Source organism: Malassezia restricta, chromosome II, assembly GCF_003290485.1.
Source record: "Malassezia restricta chromosome II, complete sequence".
In the NCBI taxonomy this organism is placed as follows: domain Eukaryota; kingdom Fungi; phylum Basidiomycota; class Malasseziomycetes; order Malasseziales; family Malasseziaceae; genus Malassezia; species Malassezia restricta.
Genome location: NC_040194.1, coordinates 176,932 through 204,156, shown reverse-complemented (window position 1 = coordinate 204,156; position 27,225 = coordinate 176,932). Strand labels below are relative to the sequence as shown.

General features: G+C 56.0%; 7 protein-coding genes across 7 annotated transcripts; 2 read left to right on the top strand and 5 right to left on the bottom strand.

Moving 5' to 3' along the window:
• Window positions 1–14: 14 nt before the first annotated feature.
• Window positions 15–754, bottom strand: MRET_0964 (VanZ domain protein; the record flags this gene model as incomplete). Its single annotated transcript, XM_027627591.1, has 5 exons — window positions 15–233; window positions 261–368; window positions 397–435; window positions 469–538; window positions 564–754. 5 exons carry the CDS (start codon window positions 752–754, stop codon window positions 15–17), a joined length of 627 nt encoding a protein of 208 aa, XP_027483624.1.
• Window positions 755–1,104: 350 nt separating this feature from the next.
• Window positions 1,105–2,418, bottom strand: MRET_0963 (cyclin (Pcl1); the record flags this gene model as incomplete). Its single annotated transcript, XM_027627590.1, has 1 exon — window positions 1,105–2,418. One exon carries the CDS (start codon window positions 2,416–2,418, stop codon window positions 1,105–1,107), a length of 1,314 nt encoding a protein of 437 aa, XP_027483627.1.
• A 539-nt stretch (window positions 2,419–2,957) lies between these two features.
• MRET_0962 (Sec7 domain protein) lies at window positions 2,958–5,123 on the bottom strand (the record flags this gene model as incomplete). The annotated part of the gene is made up of 1 exon (XM_027627589.1): window positions 2,958–5,123. The coding sequence occupies one exon, from the start codon at window positions 5,121–5,123 to the stop codon at window positions 2,958–2,960; it is 2,166 nt and encodes a 721-aa protein (XP_027483626.1).
• Window positions 5,124–5,331: 208 nt separating this feature from the next.
• On the top strand, window positions 5,332–7,953 carry MRET_0961 (periodic tryptophan protein 2; the record flags this gene model as incomplete). Its single annotated transcript, XM_027627588.1, has 1 exon — window positions 5,332–7,953. The coding sequence occupies one exon, from the start codon at window positions 5,332–5,334 to the stop codon at window positions 7,951–7,953; it is 2,622 nt and encodes an 873-aa protein (XP_027483629.1).
• Window positions 7,954–7,980: 27 nt separating this feature from the next.
• Window positions 7,981–9,600, bottom strand: MRET_0960 (ATP-dependent RNA helicase DDX18/HAS1; the record flags this gene model as incomplete). The annotated part of the gene is made up of 1 exon (XM_027627587.1): window positions 7,981–9,600. The coding sequence occupies one exon, from the start codon at window positions 9,598–9,600 to the stop codon at window positions 7,981–7,983; it is 1,620 nt and encodes a 539-aa protein (XP_027483628.1).
• Window positions 9,601–9,750: 150 nt separating this feature from the next.
• MRET_0959 (U3 small nucleolar RNA-associated protein 21) lies at window positions 9,751–12,639 on the top strand (the record flags this gene model as incomplete). Its single annotated transcript, XM_027627586.1, has 1 exon — window positions 9,751–12,639. The coding sequence occupies one exon, from the start codon at window positions 9,751–9,753 to the stop codon at window positions 12,637–12,639; it is 2,889 nt and encodes a 962-aa protein (XP_027483680.1).
• A 15-nt stretch (window positions 12,640–12,654) lies between these two features.
• MRET_0958 (midasin) lies at window positions 12,655–27,183 on the bottom strand (the record flags this gene model as incomplete). The annotated part of the gene is made up of 1 exon (XM_027627585.1): window positions 12,655–27,183. The coding sequence occupies one exon, from the start codon at window positions 27,181–27,183 to the stop codon at window positions 12,655–12,657; it is 14,529 nt and encodes a 4,842-aa protein (XP_027483681.1).
• Between the last annotated feature and the right edge of the window lie 42 nt (window positions 27,184–27,225).

The following is a 27,225-nucleotide window of genomic DNA, read 5'->3' as shown; positions in this document are numbered from 1 at the left end:
ATGTCTCATTTATCTCACGTGCTTTCGCCAATGCGAAAAGGAGAGATCAGTGCAATAGGATCCCGCTCAGCGTCATCCTCAGGTTCACTAACGTTTTCCAAGTCGAGTGGTGCGTATAGTTGCTGTAATTCACAGCGCGCACGATATCTTTGCTCCATATAATAAGCGGCGTACAGACCTGTGCATGAGCCCATTAGATTAGCAAGGATATCACCCAGCTGGAATGTTTTGTACTGAGGGTCAGCACTTCATAGACATACGGGGAGCAGGCTTTGGATAAACTCCGACCCAATACCGCCGGCGATGATGCTAGTAAATATTGTGAGGATTAAGGGTGTATACTTCCAGATTGGTACATGCATGGAATCCTGTTGAGGTAAGTATGGTACTCCGTACCTGATCGACTTCCCACATGCGATAACACAAATATGTTGTCTGGGGTAAGAGCCATGTCTGTGAGCCACGTACCGTCATAAAGGCCAAAAAGTGCATCACTTTATCATTCAAATAGATGTAATTTTGCACATTTGGATGAAAACTAGATATAAGTATCAGCCACATACCCAAGGATGCCCATAAGAACAAGTACAAGGACGAGAACGCCTAGTAGGCAAGGTCTTAGACGAAGTGGCAGGTCCCATTGAGACCCTGTTTGCAGCCCCATTATCTTGATAGGGATAGACCACAAAAAATACTGGTCCGCACGCCTTAGCCAAGATATTCGGGATAAAATGCCATGGGATTCCGTATTCATCAAGTTGCTCATGCAACGCACGTCGTTGAGGGAAGTGGAGGCGGAGTCGTGGTTTATCCACAATTGTTCCTTGTGCCATTGTAATTTGCTACGCAATACCGACGCTGTCCCATGGATGTGCGTTACACCCAGAGAAACAAAGCGTCCTATGGAATCACCTGTTCAACAGGTAGCACTATGTTAAAAACCTGGATCCGGCCAAGTTCTCTCAGACCACGAAATGTGTGTGGCATCATTTCGTCACATATCATCAGCGAGTGAATAGGGACGGGTGTGCAGGAAAAGGGAAGGGGGGGGGCGGGGAGGAATTTTATGTTAAGCCTCGTAGCACCAGACATCCAAAGTGCCTTTCACGCATAAGTATTCGAGCGCAGAGTGACACGAGAATTTGAGCGACGAATGCCATTAGGGATCACACTCGTAAGGTAACGCTGCATACCATCCGTTACCATTTGGGCAGTACGAGGTTTTCCGTTCCGGACTGGAGTGCTTTCCAAAGATTTGGACTCGCTAAACGAATAATGGCCCTTCTCATTAGCATGTTGAGGAGCATAGGCACCAGGGGGGATTTGTGACCGCATGGTATGGATGTGACGATGTTCCATCGAAGCCAAGACGGCTGCCGATTGGGAGCGTGGCACTGATGACAACGTGCGCGACTGATCAAGTACGCGAATAGAAGAAAATCCGCGCTCGTCCTCGTAATCGTGTGCTTCGTCCGGCGATGATGTAGCCGAGCCGTTGTCGTCTGTAAGGTCGGCCTCAGATATAGACGATCCGGATCGTGTCGTTTCCGAGTTGCGCGCATGCAGCGACGTGGCTTTGAGTGTTGCTGTGGGCGTGAGCAGCCCCTTAGAAGACAATCGAGGTATGGACGTGGTGGACAACGAGCTTTGCACCTGAGCTGTGGGGGGCGAAACACGCTTCGGTGTGCTTGGCGTGGTCTTAGGCGTAGTGGCGTTGTTGCTCGTAATCTGAGAAGCAGACGAATTACGCAGAGCCAAACGGCGCTCTGTCGCACGCACATAGCGCTCACACTCACGACCTGCGTCGCAGCCGCGAAGGAACATCTCACGACGGCCTGCGTCGGCGCGGGTTTCAAATCGGCGGAAGAAGGGAGAAAAGTGGTAAACAAGCTCATCTTCTTCAATTCGAAGGTCATAGTCTAGCAGGTAGAGCAATTGCTTTTCCATTAAGTTGACCTCAGCCTGTGAGAAAAATACGCAATACCGAGTCCAGTGCTTATTCTTTGGCGAAGAGTCATTCAAATTCTTTGCAGCAACGATTAAGGAGGCTAAAAACACGCGGTGTCGCGTGCAAGGCATGCCCTTGGCAATGCGTGGCAATCGATTCTTTAGGCGATCCAAATAAACAAGGGTGCTAAGAAGCGTAGGCACTTGGACGTTACTCTTCTCAACCAGCATCATAATAAACGTCTCAAGACTTGGAATATTTTGGGATCGCTGCATACTCGCACTGTCGCATGCATCAGAGCTGCATTGGATCACATTCGTTGCCTGTTTCGCGATGTAGGCCACCATATCGCGGGTCACGGGGTACCGAATGAGGTCTGTGAGCGAGGGGTTATGCACAATACGTGGCAGCAGACTGGCGGGATGTCGACGCAGAGCGCTGCTGGAAAGCATGGTGCTAGAAGATGCCATTTCTGAGGCCAGCTGCTAAACAAAAAATGTCAAGCTTCAAGAAATTGCTGTCCAGTGCGAATTAGCGACAGCGAAGAAAGTAGAATGGAAGAGGAAAGGGGGCAGCGCTGGTGGATGGTCAAACGAGGAGCACTAAGGAAGCGAAAGGACCTGTTCAACCGTGTTAGCTCACACAGTCACACACGTTGCGCAGTGCCTTCACGTACCTAGCGATTTGCTGTCTGTTCGTGTAAGCACTGCCTGTGTGGCCTAGGCCACGGAAACGTACCTGAACGTTCACAGGCAGTGTGTAGCTGCCAGGGGTTGCCAGTGCTGTGAACCCTCACTACTCCGGGGCCAGAGCGTAAGGTTGGAAGACAACTGGTGGGGCGATGCAATCATTTCACGTCCGACAGCTTCGCCTGTAAGGACGTTGCCCCGACAGACTCCACGAACGCGTGTTCAACGAGATTGCCCTCCCACTGGTGGAAAGTCATATCAAAATCAGCCTCCGGTTTCTACACCTTGCAGATTCCTACATAGACTTAACATCCAATTTGCTAGAGTACATCACGTGACCCTTCCATCAGGAGAGACGTCCGTGCGTTATGCGCCCCCTTGCGCTGTTGGGACTGCTCACATGATGTAGGTGTGTCATCACAACACTTGAGTGCTTCTTGATATTCGCCGAACTTGGCGAACTGCGCCTGAAGAAAAGCATGTTTGCGATCCCAATTCGCTAGAGCTTTGGACCTTGCTCGTCTGTCCTTGTGCCAGTACTGAAGCATGGGTTCCTTTATGCGTTCCAGCATCGAAAGTGTCTGCTCAATATAGACCAAGTACTCTGCCATTTTTGTTTCCTGATCACCGCGTGAAAGTGTGCTAGGACTCAGCGACATTTCGGGAATTAGCCAATTCTGAATAGATGCTTCTGCCGATTTTTCTTCTTTGCGAGAGAAAAGTTTCCACCAAAATCCCGACTTGACTTGCAGAGGTTCGTGCGCTCGCGGCTGAACATCTTTTGTGCATACGTTCAACCATCCATAGTCTACGTTAGACGACCCTTCTTTCAAAGGAATACTGCTCACACAAGCACTCATGAAAATGCATGCTTTTTTACACGATTTAAGTATGGGTAACGGCGCGTAAAAGAGGTGCACACTCTCATCCGCGAGTGTTAGGGCCAAGTATGTTTCCTGTTTATTTTCACACAATTTAGGCCATGCTTGATTAAGAGAAAGACATCGCGCGGGGATATCTTGGAAATTGAGCAGCGATTTCTTTGCGTATAACATTACAGCTCCATCACAGAGAACAACTCGAAATTGCTCACGAGATTTTCGACCCGTCCAATTCTGCTTAGGGTCTAGAGCAACAACAGAATCCATGTCAAACGAAAGACAGGTAGAGTCTCTTTTCTTAGACGAAAGTGACAAGGGATCCCTCGGCTCTGAATGTAATCCGAGTGCGAGGGAGGTTCTCTCCATCTGCTTCTTGCTTTGCCTGCGATAAAGGCTGGATATGGTTCCGCGCCCACGAGACAAGGTGCGACGCAGAAAAGGCTCAGGTTCAGGTTCAATCAGAGTTCGAATCTCTTGAGGAACACCTAAAGGCTGCTCACGAATGGAAATATACATCTCTTCTAATTCTTGTTTTACGCTCACTGGGACATCGTCGAAGAAGTCCAATTCTTTAAGTGCGTCACATGTGTTATTCAAGAACTGATGCAAGGTCATATGCTTGTTCATATTAGCCAAATGTAAGTCCGTATTCAATAAAAATAAAGAATACACCACACTGTGCACGCATTCCTTGGCACGAAAGTGTGAAGAAGGATTACACACCACATATCGAATACTGAGTGACTCCAAAATTCGATCAATCTTATCCGTTTCACCCTGTAGATACAGCTGCGAACAGAGAGAGCGGAGAGCCTCTAACAAACTTTTCCCTCTCCAGTCAAAGTGCTCAAAAAATTGTTCCGGTGCTTTCATGGGTAAGTGGTCGGACTCAGAAAGCAAAGGACTCGTTTCTTTCGAATTCATACGCATAAATTCACTCTTCCAGCAATCTTGAGGGATATATGGGCTTTCATCACGAAGTTTCTTTTTCAATGGAGGCTCAAGCTCAACGGGTACCGGTGGATCCACAAGAGGAATCCAACTTTGATGAGATTGGGTTACACAGGGGATTAATTTGTTGTTGGATGGCTGAGAGCTGCTTGAAGTGAGATTTGTCAAACAATCCGGAACATTATTTACAATAGGCAAGGTAGATGATAGTATATTTGTGTCATAACGGGTTTGGGATCGAGTATGTGATTCCGAAGGCACGAATTCTGAGCTTGTTGGCTTTAAAGACGTCATGCTTGTTGCCAAAAGTGGTGAACATGAATTTGATGTACTAAAATTCGATGTTATGGTTGGCACACTGCTTATATCAGAGCACAAAGACGTTATAGAGTAAGGACGCGGAGTTTTTTCATGCATAGGCACAGATCGTCTTGGGCTGCAATTCGCTTGTGATGGGCCAGGTATTGATGCAGAACTTCTCTTCTTAAAACTTGAATTATTCATTTCTGGCTGCTGACATGAGATTGTTGCCGTGGTGAGGGTGGGGATGTCTTGATGATGTTGCATCGTCATCGGTACAGGCGTTAGCGAAATGCGATGAGTCCCGTTCTTAGCGAGAGCACATTCAAATGACGAATATTTCTCTTTTTCCATTCAATCTTGGTCTTTCCAGCGCACCTTTTAGAAGCAATGGTATATTTTCATCAATTGAACGCCGCTCTAAGCTCATAAAGTGTTGGATGTGTCATAGGCTCCTCGGCGTGTTCGCGTTGCAAGTGTAATGATGACTCATCACCAAAAAGTCGACATGACATTTTTCTCAGGGTGCGCGCCGACGTATACGTTTCGAGCCGCCAGCGCCATGAAGTCGTCATTTCGCTTTGCGAATGTGTGCGGCACGGTGTACCAACAAGGTAACATACAGTTTGCAGGTGATGGAGATATGCTCTATTCTCCCGTTGGAAATCGTTTGTCGGTATTCGACCTTGTGCGAAACATGTCGTTTACTCTTCCTTTTGAGACTCGCAAGCCTATCGCACGAGTGGCTGTTTCACCCGCTAATACAAGCCTAGTGCTTGTAGCTGATGAGGACGGACATGCCATTTTAATAAATGTATCGCGTCGTGCTTTGCTTGCGCACATGAACTTTAAGCTCCCTGTACGAGACGCCCAATTTTCACCAAATGGACAATATTTGGCCGTGACACACGGTGCTCAGGTTCAGGTATGGCGCACGCCCAGTGTGCTTGTGCGTGAATTTGCGCCTTTTGTTTTGCATCGCACTTATGTGGGACACTTTGATGATGTCTTGAGCATCACTTGGTCCCGAACAGGCCGCTTTTTCCTTACTACGTCGAAGGACATGAGTGGAAGACTGTTTAGTTTGGACCCTGTGCCAGGTTTTCGACCCAAGACATTCTCAGGCCACCGCGATAGTGTCGTTCGTGCCTTTTTTTCCCTGGATGAGAAAACTATTTATACCGTGTCGCGCGATGGAGCCTGCCTTGTATGGCAAGGGAAAGATGATGATATCCAGGACATGGAAGAGGACGCTTTGCCGCCATCAGAAGAGGCCTTCACTGATCCCGAAAATGCGGTGGGCTTGACACGATGGGGCGTCGCTGCGCGGCATTACTTTTATCAGACACAAACTCATATTACGTGCGCTGAATTTCATCCGGGCACGTCGCGCCTTGTGGTTGGATTCTCTTCTGGTTTATTCACGCTGCGAGACATGCCTGACTTCACCGAGGTCCATGCTTTAAGTATTAGTCAAGAAAAGATCACCAGTGTTGCTATCAACAAGACGGGAGAATGGCTCGCATTCGGTGCGCAACGCCTGGGCCAATTGCTTGTGTGGGAGTGGGCCAGTGAGTCGTATATTCTCAAGCAACAGGGTCACTTTTTTGATATGAACACTGTGGCTTATGCCCAGGACGGCCAAATGGCTGTCACAGGTGGCGATGATGGCAAAGTAAAGGTGTGGAATACGGTATCAGGTTTCTGTACCGTGACTTTTTCCGACCACTCTGCGCCAGTATCATGCGTTGAATTTGCCAAACAAGGACAAGTATTGTTTAGCGCTAGCCTAGATGGCACTGTGCGTGCATATGACCTAGTTCGCTACCGCAATTTCCGCACGTTTGCCAGCCCCACGCCGGTGCAGTTCGTGAGTTTGGCTGTGGAACCTAGCGGCGAAATTGTGTGCGCCGGAAGCTCGGATGCATTTGACACGTACATGTGGAGTGTTCAGACCGGCAAGCTACTTGAAATACTGTCAGGTCACGAAGCGCCCGTGACTGGCTTGGCTTTTGATCCCAGTGGTAGTGGCTTGTTGGCTAGTACGAGCTGGGACAGGTCTGTACGTCTGTGGGAAGTGTTCCAGCGTTCACAAAGTACAGAGACGATGCCCATATCGTCAGAAGGCCTGGCTCTTGCCTTTCGTCCCGATGGCCAACAGGTTTGTGTGGCGTCTCTGAATGGCCAACTTAACTTTTTTGATACCAAGACAGGCACACATACAGGTGTTATCGATGGCCGCCGCGATATTGCTAGTGGGCGTCGACTAGATGACAAGGTTCAGCAGCGGAATAATGCAGCGGGGTCTGCATTTACTAGTGTTTGCTACAGTGCTGATGGCTCGTGCGTCTTAGCTGGCGGAAACGCGAACTATGTTTGTCTTTATGACGTCCGTGAACGCGTATTGCTGAAGCGTTGGACATTAAGTATGAACCTAGCTTTGGACGGCACGCAAGACCGCCTTGATTCTCGTCAGGTCACTGAGGCGGGAAATGTGGCTTTGATTCATGATCTTTCAGACGAAGATGAGCTCACGCTTGCTGAACGTGCAGATCAAAGCCTGCCTGGTGTTCAGCGTGGAGATCTGAGCCGTCGTTCTACGCGCTTGCAGGCGCGTGCAAAGTGCGTGCGATTTTCTCCCACTGGTCGAAGCTGGGCTGCTGCATCGACAAGTGGTTTGCTTGTGTACAGTCTTGATGAGCAGGCGACTTTCGATCCTACGGATCTTGATATGGATCTTACGCCACAGGCTGTTCGTGCCGCTTCGCACCAGGGTCATGCGCTTGTTGCACTGCTAGGCGCTCTTCGTTTGAATGATCCCATGCTAGAAGCCGAAGTGTACGAACGAATTAAGCCTCAAGAAATTTTGCTGGTTGCCAGGCAGTTGCCAACTATATACCTTGACCGAGTGCTGGGTCTGGTGGCCGCACGAATGAATCCCTCGTGTCAGAGTCCACATGTGGAATTCCATCTCAAGTGGCTCACAGCATTGTTCCGTTCTCATGGCGAGGAAATTCGGGCCAACAGTACTACCACTCTTGCTCCGGTGCTGCGTGCTGTTCAGATGGCGCTTAATGAACTTCGTTCCAATGTCAAGAGCACCACCGATACAAACACGGCTTCGATTCTGTACATTTGGAACAGCTTTTCGCATCAATCTCGGCAGGCACATGGTATCCCGTAGGTTGTTCCCGCTATATACTACAAATCTTTAACGACTCCATTGCGTACCGTTGGATGACGTCTGATGTTTCCGATACATGGCAGCTTTGTCATCACGGGAGCCATATGATCGCCGGTCCACACGCTGACGCTTGCCCTGCGGCGCATCTTCATCCTCGTCATTGTTATGGTCACGATCCTTGCGCGCTTTGAGACTCGTCCCGATCGTTACATTCACTTTAGGAGGCACAGCAAAGCCAAACGCCTTGGCAACCTTCGCGAGGTCTAGCTGGTTGATGTCATAGATGCGCTTCAGTGAGTACGAGCCATACGCCTGTATGTAAGAACGGTAGCCTTCCTTGGCTGACTGGTGCAAGTAGTAATTCTTCGATATAAGCTTCTCCAGCTGATTTTGAACATTAGCGATCTTGTTTGGTGGAAAAGTGTATTCATTTAAAGGCACCTTGGCCACCTTCAGGAATCGCAGGAAACCCAACTCACTGGGCAATAGGAAAAGAAGCGAGCGACCGTGCTTACCACCACGAGCCGTGCGACCAACACGATGAATGTAATCGCGTGGGTCATCTGGTGGATCGTACTGGATGATCCAATCAACGGCAGGAATGTCTAAGCCACGAGCCGCGACATCCGTGCAAAGCAAAATACCATGCTGAGCATTACAGAATTCAAAGAACGTGTTGCTGCGCTTTTGCTGCTTTTGCTTGCCGTGCAAATCAAGCACAGGCACGTCAATGTAATTCAAAAGTTCGCCATGGTACTTGACGCTGTTGCAGCTGTTCATGAATACAATAATTTTTTTGCCTGCGTTTCGCTTGAGGAACGTAAAGAGGAGTAGGAATCTTTTGTCGCTATCGCACACAACATAGCCCTGCTCAAGCTTAGACACGGTAGACGAAGCCATCTGTTCATGCACATTGATGTACAGCGGACCAGGTCGGAGTGAGATGCGAGCTAAATCTTGCACTTTGGTGGTTTGAGTGGCCGAGAAGAGCATGGACTGACGCTCACTTGGCAAAATCTTGACGATCTGGCGCATTTCATCTTCGAAACCAATTTCCAGAATTCGGTCTGCCTCATCGATAATAAGAGTTTTGAGGTTAGAGAAGACAAATCCCTTTGTGTTTTGCAAGTGGTCCAATAAACGACCGGGCGTGGCAATGATCAGGTTCACACCTTTCTGAAGCTTGTCTGCTTCTGCCTTACGATTCGCACCACCCATTACAATACCCATAGTTTGGCTTTGGTGCGCCATAATTTCCTTAGCAACGCCAAAGATTTGCAGAGCTAATTCACGAGTAGGTGAAATGACAATGGCACCGGTACCGTTACGAGGCTTGAATTTAAGACGCTGAAGCATTTCAATAGCGGGCACAAGAAAAGCAAGTGTTTTGCCACTGCCTGTCTGTGCAGCACCAAGTACATCCTTACCAGCAAGGAGAGGAGGAATGCAGCGTTCTTGCACTTCTGTCATGGTCTTGAAACCCATGGCGTCTAGAGCTTTTGACGTGGCAGGAGTTAGATCTAAATCAGAGAATGGCCTGCGCTCTGACGAATTCGAGTTACTCTGATGTGCATTCAGAGCATCCTGCTGGAGCTGACGCTCTAGCTTGGCTTCTTCAGCGTCCGACGCTGAATGCTTTGACACCATGAACTGCAGAGGGGAATGGCAAGAGAGGCTCCAGAAAAAAAAAATTGCCTTGACATTTCAGTTTAGTCATCGGCACCTCCATTCAGCATAGCAGCCCATTTTTTCTTTCGCATCCAGTCGCAATCGCTTGCAGGACGTCCGTCGTCGGCCATGCCTCCGCAAGAAAAGCGAGTGCGTGCCCAGGAAGAGCCAAATTCCGAGGTAAAACAATCAGGGACTGTGCACAGGGATGCACTGTATGCGCCATTCCGTGCGCTGGGGTACATCACCAATGGCGTGCCGTTTGTGCTTCAGGTGCGGTTCGGCGGTAAAGACGCTCAGGTTCCTGATGTCAACATCGTTACGTGCATAGGAGATACTTGGACGATGTGGAATGCAGAACGTATGACGCTATTGTTTGTTGGACCCGTCCTATCTGATGGTATTAGTGCTATGGCGCACGCTACGTCACCAGACAGTCTGTTGGTTGCAGCGGGCTCTTCCGTATATCGATACGTGCGAGGACACGAAGTGGCCAAGTATAATACAAGTGTGGCAGATGAGGGAATCGAAGGCCATGTGCTGTCGTCGATGCTTGTGTTTGGTGACTACGTGTGCTCCCTTGCAGCGCACGGTTCGACGATGTATGTCTGGTCGCTGTTGACAACCGAGCTGCTTCAGGCCATTGCACTGCCAAGCTCAAGCCAGGCGAGCTGCTTCGTGCACCCAGCTACCTATCTCAATAAGGTTGTGCTTGGAATGACGGATGGATCGCTGCAGCTGTGGAATGTGCGCACAGCCTCGTTGATTCACACGTTCGATGCTCTCGATGTGCGAGGTGGCAAGAAATCGACGAATGTGACGGGCGTTGTGCACATGACCCAGTCACCAGCTGTTGATGTTCTTGCTGTGGCATACACGGATGGTCTTGTGTCGCTGTTTGATGTCCGTGTGGGCGAAGCCCTCTTTTCGGTGCGTGTGGAAGGCGGACTGGCTTCAGGCTGCCTGGCTTTTCGTACTGATCATGTGGCACATTTATTGGCTGTTGCCACGCGGGCAGGCTCTATTGTCCTCTTCGACTTGAACGCTGTGACTGATACAGATCATGTTTCAGGTGGAGTGCCCCGTCTCTTGCATTCGATTCAGCATGCCCACGACGGGGCTATCGGCTCGATTGAGTTTGTGCCTGGACAGCCTCTTCTCATATCTACTGGAGCAGACAATGCTCTCAAGCAGTGGTTCTTCGAGTCACCAACTCTTCCACCCCGTGTCCTCAAGTCGCGAAGCGGACACGCCATGCCGCCACACCTGATCCGCTACTATGGTGATGATGGTCGTGCCATGCTTTCTGCATCTCGCGATCGCAGTTTGCGCTGCCTCAGTATAGTCCGTGACAGTCGGTCTTTCGAACTGAGTCAGGGGTCCATCGAGAGCAAGTCACATAAACTCGCTGTGGAGGCGTCTTCTTTGAAACTGACACCTACAACGTCCCTGTCCTACAGTACGCTTCGTTCGCGAGACTGGGATGACGTGCTGACAACGCATGCTAATGATAAGCATGCGCACACGTGGACGGTGCGGAACAAGCACATGAACCCAAACACTTTGAATGTGGCTCGCTCGAAAAGGAGTTCAGCTGTGGCGACGACGAGCTGTGTGAGTGCATGTGGCAACTTTGCCTTGGTGGGCACGAGTGATGGTCGCGTTGAAATGTACAATATGCAGAGTCATATTCACAGGCGCACGTTTCACACGGAGAGCTCTGTACCAGTTTCGGACATTTGCTGTGATGCTTTGAACCAAGTGTGTTTGGTGAGCACGCAAGATGGTGTGCTGCATTACTTCGACTTTTTCTCTGCCCAAAAAGTAGCGACAGAGTCTATGCCCGCAGGGTGCTCAGGACTTCGTCTTCATCGCGAGTCGAACCTGGTGGCTGTCTTGACGGATGATCTTGTCTTATCGATTCTTGATCTTGAGACGCGGCGAGTGGCACGTCGGTTCACCGGCTTCCGTGGGCGTATTCTGGACGCAACATTCTCAGCAGATGGTCGCTGGATAGTGGCTTGCAGCACTGACAATGTCGTCCGTACGTTTGACATTGCTACGGCTCAGCTGATTGATGCTTTCCATACGCCTAGTATGGCCACCAGTGTTTCCTTTTCGCCAGCAGGCGACTTTCTCGCCACGGCCCACGTTGACAGCTTGGGGGTGCATTTGTGGGTGAACCGCGCACAGTTTATGTCCGTGGCGCTTCGTGCACTTGATATGGGGAACGTGCAAGAGGAGCGCGAGGCGACACTGCCGACGGTGCAAGGCAATACGATTGACGCGTGTGGACCGACTGAACTCGACGTCGGTGAGCCTGAGCTCCAGCGTACCTATACAAGTCCTCCACAGCTGGGCGATGTTGAAAAGCCGCTTGTTACGCTCAGCACAATGCCTCGTGCTCGGTGGATGACACTTCTCCACCTCGATACCATCCGACGACGTAACAAGCCTACTGAGGCGCCGAAGAAACCAGAGAAGATGCCCTTTTTCCTCGATGCTGCACCGACGTCAAGCTCACTCGATGGGCCACAACAAGACCGTGAGCCACTCGAATCGGCCCGCCAGATTGATCTGGTCTTTGAATCCGACATGGAGCGCCGCCTACGTGTGGCTGTGGATGCTTGTGATGTGGGACCGCTATTTACTTACTTACACACGCTGTCCGCGCCTCAACTGGACCTCGAGATACGCAGTCTGGTGTCAGTTCAGCAACAAACACTGTTTCTGCAGGCGCTCGCTTTGCGGATGCGATCCAAGCTAGACTTTGAGGCTGTGCAGGCTATGCTCCAGGGATTCCTCGCGTGTCATGCAGAGGAACTCCAGGCGCAGGGTGTGCATCCTGAGCATCCAGACGAGGATGCCATGACGGACGAGGCTGGTGCGCAGTTAGCCCTGGCGCTGCGTGACGTATTAGTCGAGCAGCGCAAAGAGGGCGCACGTCTCATCGATGAACTCGACTATTGCTTGGGAACATTGTCGTTTTTGCGGCATGTGCCACTTACTTCGATCTAGATATTCTGTCGTACATTAGGCATCACGAATCCGCTCCGCCCACTGGCATAGTGTAGTGGCAAGTACCTGAGGGAGGGACTGCACATCACGCACGATGACATAGTAGTCAAAGGGGAAGGTATCAATGTAGTGCTTCATCTCCAGCTGCAACTTGCCAGCAGCGTCCATGTGGTAGTTGACCTGGTTCATCGCGAGAATCGAGCTACGCTGTGCTTGATGGGTATCGGCTGGAGCTGATTCGTCGCATGCGTCCACAATCACAAACACGATCATGATGCGCTCCTCTGCCGCACGGCGCAGAAGTGCCTTGAGCTTGGCGTGGTCTTGACATACGCCATCAGAAATGATAATCTCGAGCTGCCACAAATCAGCTGCAGAAGCTGAGGCATGCTGCTCTCTTGCCCTGCGGAGCACACGCATGCTTTGCTCAAGCAATGCAAACATATCCGTACGAGTTTGCTGGAATCGCAAGCGCTGGAGGATTTGACCGCCATGGCGATCTGTAAAGGTTGTCGAACCAAAGTCATGAAGCATGTCCATCTGCGAGCCAAAGCGGCAAATACCAATATCACCAATCTCGAGCCGGGTCAGTGCACCAGACACGAGCGCAAGTGTCTGGTACGCTAGGTGAATATTGCGGCTCTCAGCCATACTTTTGCTGTCGTCCATGGCCAGTAAGACTTGATACTCGCGGGCAGAAGGCTTGGTACGCCGCAGCCAGATCTTGTCCTTGGCGAAGTCACTTGCGATGAACGGAATAATCTTACGCATGTTAAGGCGTTTGCCTGTGCGGTAATCGCCATTTAGACGCGTGGCAAGCGTTGGCGCGAGAATGAGTCGCAGCTGTTCACATAAGCCGAATGCCAAGTCGGATGTGAGCGCCGAGTAAGAACGCCACAGCTCTGACGCGCGATTCGCATCGGCATCGAATGTACGGAATTCTTCTAGCTCTTCGGCGACGTGCTGGTCAGCCTCGACACGCTGTTCATCTGCAATAGGCTCCATGTGTTCTTCATCCTCTTCTTCCTTAGGAAGATCATTGTCACCCTCTGTGCCGTGGTTATTCAACACGTCAGAGGCCATCATAGCACCTTCACGGGCTCCACGGGGCTGTGAGCCCGAGCCTTCGGGTTCGGGAAGATCGGGAGGTGCGGAAGAGTCTGGCATGTCCATGTCCTGGTCCTGTTCTGGCATCGCCAAGGTTTCTCCTGCTGCGTTGTCATCGTCCATACTTAGTTGCTTCATAGCTTGGGCTTGTTGTTCATCGGCCGTGCCAAGAGCCTGGGCATCAGCATCATCGTCATGCGCCACGTGTTCCATGTCACTAGATTCAGGAACACCGCCGTCTTTCATGGCTGCATCTTGGTCGTGCTGTGTCGCCTCGCGAATAGATTCCACGTCTCGGCGGAACTGATCAAGCGAATCGGCAATGCTCTGCGTAGGGTTTGGTTGCGCTTCGGACTTTTCTTCGTCTCCTGTGCCCTGTGCAGCTTGCTCGTTTGCATCTTGGTGAGCGCCCTGGTCTTGTGTAGCCGACGAGCCATCTGCTTGGCCCGCTTCGCCTTTGGCCCGATCTTGTTGCCCGGCTGCACCGCCGGTGTCTTCGCCGCCACCTTCATGAGTTGCATCGAAGTCCATCGGATCCGAGTCTTTCTCACCCAGCGTTTCATGCTGATGCTGGTCCATTGGCATCGGCGGCGGCGCACGAGCATTTTGGGGCTTGTCGCCCGAGGATTTGACCTCGTCTATTTTTTCTTCATCCTCCCTAGTCTTTGGCTCGGGATCAGGCGGATCAGATGCTTGTTCCTCCGAGCCCTCTTCACGGTCTTTCTCGGACGCTTGCTCGTCACGATTCTGCTCCTCACCCTCATGCACGTCATGCTCATCCGTGTCCATTCGAGTTTCCTGGGTATCGTGTTCGTCAAAGTTGGCTGTCTCATCTTCTTTCTCGTCGATGTCACCCTCTGGCAGAGAAAGATTTTCATCGTCTTGCATGTCGTTGTCTTCCTCGTCTTCGTCTTGCTCGCCCAAATCAAGATCACCTAGCTGCATATCTTGTTCTTTGGCTTCCTGATCGAGCTCGCGACCAAGTCCTTCATTGAGTTCAGGCATGTCTTCGACTTCGGCTTCTTCGTCGGCATCGTTGTCGCCAGAGTGTTCATCTTGCTGCTCTTCTTCCTCAGCTTGATCTTGAGCGTCGCCCTCTTCGCGCTGCTGCGCCTCGTTTCTATCACCCGCTTGTTCGCGGTCGTCTTCTGCGCCGCCCTGTGCTTCCGACTCGCCCTGCTTTTCGTTCTCAGGCTCGTCGCCCCACATCTTTTCGTCCACGGCGTCAGGATCCAGGGGATCTATATCGCCCACTTCGTCTTCCACGTCTTGCTCTTGCTCCTCGCCGTCGTCATCAGCTTCTTCGCCTTGTTCTCCATCGACACTGTGCACGTCACCATCCATATCGTCCATTTCACGTGCCTTATCCTCGCCTTTCGTCGCCTCTGGCTCGTCATCCTCCGCTTGATCCTCCTTCTCGAGCTCCTCCATATTTTCGTCATCTTGGAGCGTATCTGACACATCCTTCGCACCAGTACCGTCACCCAGCCCAGTGCCACCTTCGAGCTGATCGCCGCCCTCGGCATCTTGGTCGTCTTCGCCTTGACTTTCTTCAGGAGGCTGACAGAAACCTTGGGTAGCGAGTGACGTCATGAGCACACTGAGTACGAGCGTCAAACGCATCATGGACCGGTTCCACAGCGAAACGCAAGACATGTGTGTCCACAGCCATTGGGTATATGGTGCCAGGAACTTGTTCATGTCCTGTACACATGTCATGGTGACGGGTCCTGTTCCTGCCGTGGCCATGGCGTCGCGAATAGCGCCTGCCACGGCTTGTGGTCGGAGAATGCGATCGATATCATGGAGCTTGGAGACTTCGTCCACGAACCAGCGTTCGGGCAAAGCGTCTCCGCCCTGCACTGGCGTGGGCTGCTTGTGTAGTTCTTGGGCGATGACCAACATCGACGAGCACACTTTGTCGGACAGTGACTGGACGGAAGCTGCATCCTCCTCGCGAGTATGGCACGCTATCGGCGTGCTGATTGTCTCTAGCCAATCGCGCATAGGCACGGCCAAGAGCGTGAGTGAGGGTGTATCAGCCAGTTGTTCGAATACCTTCTGCGCATCTTGTAAGACGTGTGTGCTGGTGGCGACCATGTCGAACTCTTGTTCCGTGCAAAGTGTGATGCCCGAGTCTGACAAGGCAGAAGCGAGGGCTTCTAGCTGAGCGTGCAATTCGCGAACGCGTGTCTGCAAAGATTGGACAGGTGCCAAGTCAGGCGAGGTGGGCAGAGGTGATACTTGCTGATGCATCGGCAGAGATGCCATATATTCATCCAGGCCACGCAAAAGACGAGCAAAGTCGTGCGCTCGACCTTGGACATGTAGCACGAAAGTCTGGTCCATACTAACCAGATTGCCTTGAAGCTGGCCAAGACGCTGCGCCAGAGCCCATACATCACGAGCGCCCTGAAGCATGTTGGATAGGCGCTGTCGAACACGCAGACAGAGTTGCACGATGTGCTCCACGATCGCGATGCCACGGACGAGATCGGGGACGTCGCCTTTCGGAGACTGGGATGCAAGACGGAGTCGCTCGGCTTGGGCTAACATTGCGGCATAGTACTGCGACACAGCGTCCAAGCCTAGAGCGGTATGCGAGGACGAAAGCGGTGCTACGCCATACACGTGCATGGGGTCTCGATTGTGCGCGAGAAGCTCGGCTGTGACAAAGGGGGAGAGGCCCATGAAACGAAGCGCCTTGATGAGATCGGTCCAAGCGCGCCGTTTCTGCGTGGCCAGACTCTTTATGAGTTTCATGTTGCCTTCATTCGCAACGCTGGGAGTCTGTTGGGCCAAGGCATCGGCTGTCTCGAGGATCGTTGTGCCCATATCCACCACATCCAAGTACCGTTGCGATTCGAGCTGGGGCAGAAGAGTGTGTGTGCTGAGCTCTGAGAGGTGCAGGATAGTACGCTTCATGTCTTGCAAGTGAGGTGGCCGAGTTGCGTGGAAAGCACTGGGTGTGTACGTATCAGACGCCGTTTCAGGAACGACGTCACACGGTACATAGGCCGGTCCCAGAAGCGGCCGCACGGCGATCGCGGGTCGGACATCTGCCTTGGATGCCAGGAGAGGATCGGCGGGCTGACGTAGAATATCACGGAACTTGCGCAGCGACTTGTGCAAGTACGCATGTGTCTTTTGTGCACTTTGCTTCAGGGCATATACGTTCACGTCGCGCCACGTTGCCAATTTGACGAAATCGGCGACTTCGCGATCAAGCATGTCGCGCTGCTGAGACAGATGAGCTTCGATGGCCGGCACGAACTGAGCATAGTAAGCTGCAGTGTTGTGCAAAATGGACTGCAGGTGGGAGGGACCGCGGAACATGCTGAACGAGTCTAGCAGAGCCAGGCGCGTGCTCAGTTGGCCGGCCGTACTACCACGCACGAAGGTATCGAGTAGCTCGACGAGCTCTGGCGCGGAAGGGCCGTGTGACGCGCGCGTGAGAGCTTCGTAGAGCGAAAAGAACCACGGCGCCACAGACGCTTCTTCTCGCGCTGCCTCGTCGTCCAGAAGGGTCTTCCAGCTGTGCAGTTCGAGTCGGCGCCATTCGACCACGAGATTCGTCAGCTCTGTGGCGTGTGCCTGCAGCGAAGTATCGCGACTCGCGTACGTCTGCCAATCGTCGACGTGCGTCAGCAAAAGCTCGACAGCAGCTAGACCCTTGGCGACGGGACTGGCGACGTCGAGCATGGCGATGCGGTCACAGCGTTCCACGAGCTGCTGCAATTGCACTTGCTCGGGTATCGCGTGCAGTAACTCTGTGGCGCGCGCACGCAGTCGCTCGAGAATCGGCATCAAACGTGCGATTTCTAGCGGCTGAGCATCATGGTAAAAGTTCGTCGAGCGCGTCGGCGGTGCGCGACGACGAGCGATACGAGCTAGCTGGAATGCGGCGGTCCGATCCATCTCCATCGGCATGGATGACACGAGAGGCGCAGAGGTGCGGAGCAGCGAGTCGGTCGCCTGGACCAGCATGTCAGGTACGCTCGGCATGGAGCGTTGAGTCGAGCGCGCCATGGCGCTTGGGAACAGTGCCATGTGCAAGTCTAGCACACGTAGCATGACGTGCTCGTCGAGGCGGGGAGTGTCTGACGAGCTCGGCATACGAGCCTGGGTCTCGAGTACATCGTCATAGACGGGGAACAAGGCGCGTATTTCAGCATCTAGGCGCGCCTGTTCCTCGGAGGCATCCTCGTCCTTGAACGTGAACAGCTGGGCCTCTGCCTCTGCTTTTTCACGGTCTGACTCGCGCTGCTGCGCCCACAAGATGTACAGCTGCTCATAGGCTGTGTACACAGCTTGGATGGCCGCGCGTGAGTGCGTCGTCTGTACTTCGTAGGCCGCGCATGCCAGCACCAGGAGCAGCTCGGGCACCGCCGTCGACACGGCACGGGGCTCGGCAGCATCGATGAGGAGCGTTTGGGCCGCATTCGAAGAGGGAAAACGCGTGGCGGCCGAGGCGAGGCGTTCTGTGCGCCCGGGTACAGGGGATGTTGGGAGACACAGGCGCAAGCCGAGCCGCATCTGCTCGAGAGCCACAAGGACGGGCGCCGTCAGGTCGTGCAAGTCGACGTAGTGGCGCCACAAGCGGTGCTCAAAGGCATGCAGCGACGACTGCAGCGAAGCCTCTTCGGCGATGGCCGTAGAGTCTGACGCTGACATGCGCGATACGAGGCGCTCAACGCGGGCTGGTGCTAGGACCTGCGATGCGAAGCCGGACAATTCGCCGTGCAAGCGGTGTAGGAGGGCCGTGGCAGGAGGGCGAGTGACGCGGGTATGTCGGGAGCTTTCGAGGCGGGCCAGGACGTCGGACATGGCTGTTTGTAGCTGCTGCACCACGGCATTGACACAGCCGCCTGACCGGAACGTTTCGGCCGCTTCTTCGACATGCGCTTGGCGTGACAGACGCGCGTGGATGGACATGCCGAACGAGTGCTTTGCATGCGCCTCGGCCACAGGATCGAGTGGCACGTCAGGGATGTAGATGTGCAGAGTCCACAAGGCCAGCTGCACCCAGGCCCTGCCGAGCTCTGTGATACCTTTGTGCGCACTGAGACAGTCATGGGCATGCGCGAGGTGCTGGAGCCATGCTTGTAGGGCCGAGTGCCAGGAAGCATCGGCCTCGCATCGCCGACAGAGGGTACGAACCATGTGGGCGATGCGCACATAGTCGTGAGCCTGCACAGCTTCATGCAGTCCATCTACGTCCGCGTGCATGTCTGGTGACAAGGAGCTTTGAAGCGCCTCGACGAGCGCTTCCGACAGGAACATCGTAAAAGTGTGCAGCATGTCACGGAGTAGGGTGAGTCGATGCGCTTGAGCCGGCACGCACGCAGTAGCGATAGATGTGGCCAAATCATGGAGATGCGCATCGTACGATGGCCATGCCGACAAGGCTATGCGGTCGACGTGCACGGCGTCCAACACGGCTGGGAGAATCACGGCACGGTGCAAGGCATGCGCACCCGGTGCATCCACGCTGAAGGAGCCATCTGGTGCGTACCAAAAAGCACGAGGCCAGCGCATCTGGAGCATGGGCGATACGGTCGTGGTCGGCGACCACGCACACAGCTGCGTCCCGACCACCAATGGAGCAGGCACACTCGGGTAGGCGGACCACAACGACACGAGTTGGGAAAGACGCGCATCGCGGCATGAGGCGAGGGTCCACAGCAAGACGGGCAGGACACGCGCCACATACGGCCAGGACGTAGTGTGCGTCGGGCTCGGCAAGGCGCACAGTTCCTGTGCAAGTCGAGCAAGATCGCGGCACTGCTCCTCTGTCCACGAGGCATTGCACACATATAGCGTCGCTAGGACCTGCAGAACGGTGCGTGCCTGCGAGGGCGACAGTGTCTGCGTCATGTACGTGGCCTCGAGAGCCGTGATATGCGGCAGCATGGGCGGCGGCACATGGGGCAGCGTCCGCATCCACAGCGCCTGCATGGCGACCCCTGTGTGTGTCGCGCGAGGTGCTTGTTGCATCGTTCGCATCAGCGAGACGAGCGACGCAGGCACGGCTACTTGCCGCTGCGCAAGCTCCGAGACGGCCGTCCGAATCGAGCGGAGCATGACGTGCACGAGCGAATAGTCCAGGTCCGTGTGGTGCAGCGCGCTTTCCAAAAACGAGACGAGGTCCAGCAATGTACCGGCCTGAGCCAAGACGCCGCCGTTGGTGGACGACGCCGCCGTTTGTGCGACGTGGATACAGGCCTCGAGGAAGGCGGGCATGGATTGGATGAGCATGGGCACCTGGTGTACATCGTCCTGCACCTGCCACAGCAAGGATCCCGGCGGAGGCGCAGCCAGAGAGGCGGTACGCATATGGCAACGCACCAGCAGTTCCACGGCACGAGGCTCGATATCATCGCATGTGCGCATATCAGGATGACGGCGCGCATCAAGGGGGAGCAAAGAGCCCTTGGAAGCACCAGAAGGCAGATCCACGTTCACATGCTGTACAAGAGCACGCTCTGCGGGTGTGAGCGCTTGAGCAGCGTAGATGTGAGCGGCCTCGGCGAGGGTCTCGTCCTGCAAGCATGCAGCGACGAAGGCGGCACCGGGCATGCCGGCCTCCTTCAGCACAGCATGCGCTGAGGCAGCACGTACGCTGGGCTCCGAGCTGAGAGGTGCGCTTTCGGTGGGCACGCCTCGACGTGCCGCATGGGCTTGCACGGCCCGTTCGACCAGCGTGCCGTGGGCACACAGCGAGCGCGCAAACGGAGTGAGCCGATCGAGGTCGAGGGCATCGAGCCATAGCTCCATGCCGCGATTTCGCATCGCGCGACTGAGCTCACCGTGCCGGGGGTCGACGGTCATAAAGACACGGAACGCGGGGTGAGGCACGATGTGCGGCACACCTCCATCGACCATGCCGCGCTCGCTGAGAACGAGGCTGCCGCCCGGCTCAAAGAGGGAGTTGAGGCGGTCAAGGACCGACGCTGCACAGAGATTCGCATGATCGAGGAGGACCCAGTGGCCCTGCTTGGCCGCGCGGACGAGGGGTCCGTCGATCCACGCAAACTGGCCGCCTGAAGGGGGCGGTCCTTGGAGCTGCTCGATCATGGCGTGGAGGGAGGCAGCTTCGTCCGTCGTGGCGAACGGAGCGAGGTACTGTGCGGCTTGAGCAAGGTCATGCGGCAAGCAACGTCTGCATGCATCCAAGGCCTCGAGGGCAGCGCCGTCGCTCAAGTGAGAGCGTGCTTGGATCGCACGCCTGCATTGATCCAGGGCTTGTGCCGCATGGCGCTGTGCGTACGCAGGGTCATACTGCTCAAACGAGCCAAGCACATCCATCGTGTCGCTCGCCGAGCTGAGACGAACTTCGTCGAGATGCATGCCCGCCAACGCAGCCATGGTGCGCACGACCGACGATTTGCCTGTGCCGGCGTGGCCTGTGATGATAGTCAAGAGTCCCAGACGCACACTGACCGCCATACCCTCTAGGCATGCGAGCTGAGAAGGGAGTAGAAGCTGTGTGGATGCCGAGGCCACAGGACCTGCTCGCGACAGGTGGACGTGGCCCAGCAGCGCATCTGTCGGCGAAACGAGCGCGTGCGGCATACGCAGCGCGTGCCCTGCGTCGCCGAAATGTGTAGCAAACAGCTCTGCCACAGCTTGGCGATCCTGTGGCGTACGGAAACGCGCAAGGTACAGGCACCGCAGTGCATCGAGCGGCTCAGCCATACTGAGGCCGAGGTCGGCGTGCATGACTTGGAGCCATCGTAGCTGGTCGCGCAGATTGAGTTCCCATGGCGCACCGTGCCGTCCGACTGTGCCGTCCTGGGTGGCCTTGTGAAGCGCGGCATGGAATGATACCATGGCATCGAGGTACGGTGCAGCGTCGGGGTACAGCTGCTCGCAAATCACGCGGATATCGGCATCTTGCAGCTCGGCCACATAGACCTTGATGAATCGGTTCAGCAGCGATTTCGGCAGGCCTTTTCGAGCTCCGCCCTGGTGCTGGGGATTCTGGGCGGCAAAGAGGCGAAAGTCTGGGTGCTTGGTAAACGTGCGTCCGATGTCGGGGACGTAGACCGAGCCGCGGTGATCCAAGCACGAGTTCAGACCTTCCAGGACCGTCTGCGATGCAAGGTTCATTTCATCCAGCAGGACCCATGCACCGCGCTGCATCGCATCGAGGAAGGCGGCAGGTCGCCATGCAAACTCGCCGGGACGACCGTGCTCGACAGGCAGCTCGCCACCGAATAGGTCCACCAACTCGGTCTGCTCCGACAGGTTGATACGCACAAGTTCATGGCCCGTCATGGCCGCGAGACTCGTGATCAGCGACGTTTTGCCGGCACCGGGACTGCCCTCGAGAAGCACGCTCCGGCCACGGATCGTGCATGCGCGCAGCACACGCAACGCATTGTCGGCCGTCGTGGCCGCCTGGAGGAGGAAGGGCGGACGCGTCACGGCCGCAGGGCCCTTGGGCATCGCAAACGGTCCGACATACAGAGCCTCGGGCGTGTCTTGGACGGCGCGATAGGCTGGATCCAACGGATCCAAGTGCGCTGGCTCAATCATGGCATTGACTTGCTGGTAGCACTGCATGCGCAGCGCGTGCAGTCCCGCCTGCGTCATAGCCGCCGTGGCTGGCAGCGTGCCAAGGGCATCGATGATCGTGAGGGCCGCGCCATGCGCAAACGCGAGAGGCGGCGGCAAAATGCCGCGCTCGCACACGTCTCGCACAAACATGGCCCATCCCACCAGATCACGCACACCTAGGCCCGTGTGGTCGTGACCGCCCAGGCGGTGAGCGAACCACTGCACATACGACAGCATCGGTGGCGTCCATGCATGCAGAGAGGCAGGCAGAATCGCGTTGATAATCGCAGCCTGGTCCTCCGTACGCTCGACAGGCGGGACGTAAATTTCCGTGAATCGATTGCGCAGCGCCGGACTCAGTTCCTTCTTGCCGTAATCGCCACCGGGATTCATCGTGGCCAGGATTTGGAATCCCTCCGATGCGGTCATCACAACGTCCGTGCCGGCCTTTTCGGCCAGGACGAGCGTTCGCTCACGCTCCAGCACGGAGTTGAGGCGCTCGAGCACACTGTCATCAGCGAGGGAAATTTCATCGAGCAGCAGCATGTCTCCATGGCGCATGGCCTCAACGAGGGGGCCATCGCACCACGTAAACAAAGCGAGCGCCTGCTGCGTGAGAGCAAGAGCGTGATCGCGGGCCTCGGACGGCTCGAGCGAGCGCAGCTGAGCGGCCACTTGCTCGAGCGGCACGTCGTCCAGCGGTGCGCCCAGCAGCGGGGTGGCTGTGACGCGAGCTTCGGAAGCGAGTGCGGCGCGATTCCGGAGGGGGCGCTGTCCACCGAGCAGATCGGCGCTGTCTGTGTTTTGGTGACAGTTGAACGAGTGCAAGGGCCGACCGAAGGCCGTGGCCACAATGTCGCATACCGACGTTTTTCCCGCGCCTGTTTCACCGACGAGCAGCACCGGCTCGTTCTGCTGTAAGGCCGCCGCCGTGAGACAAACCAAGCGGCGCATCGCCGACGTCCACACGATGCGGTGATGCTGCGCGGCGCTCTGCAGCGCAGCCAGTCGTTCAGGGCCCAGCTGCGCTGCGAGGGTATCGGCGCGGTCATAGAGCGCCTCCGGATCGATGTGAACGCGCATGACCTGCTGCAGCACATCGCGCACTGTCTCGGCATCGCGCGCATGTCGCGTGCGCTCGGCCAGGAGCATGTACCCTGTCTCAGCGAGCTGCTGGTACCCATCGGCGCCGCGCATGCCCCAACGAAACAGGTCACGCAGCGTAGCAAAGGCATGCTTCTCAAACACACGGCCAGACTCGCGACGGCGCTGCAGCTCAGCAAACACGGCGACGATCTTGTCAGCCCACGAGGGAGGGATCGCACACCGTGTGGTGAGGATGGAGGCCAATTCCGACTGAGGCACGTCGTCAAAGTGCAGTTCGACAAAGCGGTTCCGGAAGGCGCGACTTAGCATTTTGCGGCCAGCGTACGCACCGGGCGGGTTCTGCGTCGCGAACAGCATAAAGTGGGGGTGCGGCTTGACGATTTCGCCGGTCTCAGGAATGAGCAGCTCGCGGTTGTCGTCCAGAAGACGATTCAGCGCTTCCAGCACATCCGTCGGCGCCAGATTCAGCTCGTCCAGCACGAGCCAGTCGCCACGGCGCAGGGCGGTGACGAGTAGGCCCTCGGTGAAGACAAGCTGGCCCTCGGCATTGGAAGCGTACGCGCCCAGGTATTCTTGGACGTCGGTGTGCTCGTGGTTGTTGATGCGCACGAACCGATGCCCCGTGCGGCGGGCGAGGTATTCCACGGCGCTGGTCTTGCCTGCACTGGTCGGGCCCTGAATGAGCACGGGACTCTGCCGCGTGACCAATGCGCGGGCCAATGCGCCGATTTTGGCCTCGACGCTGGGTGTCAGGACGTAATCAGGCGCGTCATCGGACGGCACCGGTCCGGTCTCGAGCCAAAAAGCACCGACCTGAATGGCATGGGAATGCGGCGCAGGCGGCACGAACGACGCGTGGATGCGCCGGTCCTTGGTATGCGAGAGCAGATGGCGCTGCACAAGATTCGAGAAGGCAAGTGCACTGGGCGCGTCCAGCAGCATACCGAACGACATCTGCACGCCCTCGGCCAAGGCACGGCGTAAGCCATACGACGGCGCGAGCGTCGCAGCAAAGGTCAGGGCGCGTGCGAGCGTGCGTACGGAGTAATGCGGCCGCTGATTCGCGCCGTCGGCCAGCTCGTGGCGCATAGCAGCGTGGCGGACAGCCGTGTACCACTCCGCCACATCGAGGATCGCCGACTTGTCGCTCACGGCCTCCTGGCCGATGTACTGACTCACGATACTCGTCAGCGCGTCGCGATCAGCGTCAGGACTCGGCACATACACCTCGGTGAAGCGGGCGCGCACGCTCGGTGGCAAGTCGCGCTTGCCGACATCCGTCGCTGGATTCATACACGCAAACAAGCGGAACTGCGCATGGCGTGGCACCGGTGTGAGGTCGCCGCGTTCGGTGAGCACGATGCTGCCATGGCGCGACTGCAGCAACGGCGCGAGGCAATCGAGCGTCTCGGGCGACGCGAGGTTGATTTCATCGAGCAGGATCCAGTGTCCTTGGCGCACAGCGCGCACAAGCGGCCCTTCCACGAACGAGAACGCAAAGTGGCGGCGCTGCCCGGACGCAAACATGGCCGTAAAAGACGTGACGCGCTCGAGCAGATCGCGCCATGACGCATCGAGTGTGCCGTCTGTGCGCCGCTTCTTGCGTGCGTCGCTCTGCGCGGCCAATTCACGCTGGGCCAGGCGGCATGACTCGGACCAAAGCTTCGCGAGTCGCGACCACTTGCCGGCGAAAAACGCCTTGCGCTCCGCGTCCAGATACGCGCCATTTCGCTTGAGCGAGAATGTGCGCTCAAAGAGACGTGTCCAGGCATTGTGGATATCGGCGGCCTGGCGCTTGGGATCGAGTGGTTTGAACGCGCCGAGCAGGTCGCCACTTTCCGTCTGCTGGCTCAAATTGATCACCGTGATCGGCTGGCCGACCAGCGATGCCAGCGTCTGCACCATGGTGGTTTTACCTGTGCCTGTTTCGCCCACCAGCAGGGCTGGCTCCGCGTGAGCAATGCACGCCGCTACACGCTCCATCGATGCTAGTGTCGAGCGCGTGAGCGCATAGCGCTGCAGCGTCGGCGCGCCCGGCACGAGCCGATCGAGCGATACGCGGCCTACTCGCACGTGTCCTGCATGACCGAGAGCTAGATCCGGCACGCGCTCGCGCATGGCGTACGATGCGCGCTCCGACGACATGTGCAGCGCCTTGCTCAGAGCGCTCGCCATGCTCTGTGCGACAGGGGTGGAGGTATCAGCGAACGACGCCAAAAAGACGTCGCATGCATCGAGAAAGAGTGCGTCCTGAACGACGGGGTTATTTAACAGGCTGGCGGCATGCATCGCGTCCAGTCGTGCACACCACTGCACGAGCTCACGTAGCGTCGGTTGGCGGACGGACGACGGCGCTCGCTGTGAGGCCTCGATCGCGTCGTACCATGCCTGGACAAGGCACGCACATTCGTGGGACGGCAGTGCACGAAGGGACGGACATCGGCCACGCAGGATCGCCAGCACATCCTCGGTACGTGGCGGCGCGAGTCGCACCTCGCCCCAGTGCTCACTGGACAAGAACATGGGCCGTGCCGCGCCGGTCCGTGTGCTTCGCGTCGCGAGGAGCGCAAAGCCAGGCGCGGCCTCGATACGTCCTCGCGCGCCCAAGTCGAGGACAGGGCGCGTGCCCATGGCCTTCGTCGGGCCGAGAGCCTCAGCGAGGGGCGCAATGACACTCAGCACATCGGTCGATGCCTTGTCCAGGTCTTCGAGAATGACCCACATGCCGGCGCGTACGGCGCGTGTCAAGGCGCCTTCGACAAACTCAAACGTGCCTGGCCTCGTGGTGCTCGATACGTACGAGCCGATCAGCGCTTTCGCATCGACGCCTGACTGGTCGCCCAGGGGAATAGACAGGTACGGCGGCATGCCGTGCTCCGTGCGCGCCAGGCGCGTAGCGAGGTAGGTGAGCAAATGGGTCTTGCCCGAGGCGGGGGGACCCGACAGGAGCACGGGCAGGCGAAGCGTGACGTGCAAAAGCACGCGCTGGATCGCGTCCAGCGCACCGGATGTGCATATAAAAGGATCCGAGCCGTCGTCCGTGCATGGCGGCGCATCGACGATCATGTCGCCCAACAAGCTGAGGCTAGACGACACGGACTCGAGCGGGACGGGCGCGTCGGTCGGCGTCAGAGGGCAGGCCTCGCATGCGCGCCATATAGCATCGATGCGCTGCTGTTCGTGCACAGGCATCGTGCGCACGTCCATATGGGTGAGTAGAGCAGGGGCGTCGCCGATCCAAGCGTCACGGAGAGCATCGCGGGCGGCGTTCGAGAGATGCTCTTGGGCAGCGTAGCACTCAATCGCAAGGCAGCGTGTCGCCGTGGCGTGCTCGCGCGACGCAAACACGCAGTACAGAGTAGAAGAGGGCCATTGCAGCGTGTGTGCGAGGTGCGGCGCGGCGCGGAGCATGCGCCAGAGCGACACGAGATGCGCCTCGTCCATGGGTAGGCCGTGAGCATAATGGCGCCGGAGGAAGGCCTCGAGCAGTGTGTAGATTTCTTCAAAGGCACCGATCAAGTATGCGAGGGCGTGTACCGCGTGAGCATGCTCCCATGTGCGGGCCACGAGCTCCAGCAGGCACGGCCGGAAAGCGACTGCGACACGAGCCCACGCTTCCGCGTCCGATCGCAGGAGCAAGGAGGCCGCTTCTTCGAGCACGCATCCAGCATCTGAGACGGCTCCCTGCGCACACCCTGCGATCACCGGCGCGATCGCATGCACGCTAGGTCCGCATGCCACCGCACACGCACGTACGTCGAGCGGCATGTCCCAAGCAGAGAAAAAAAAAGGGCGCGCGCGGCTGGAGGC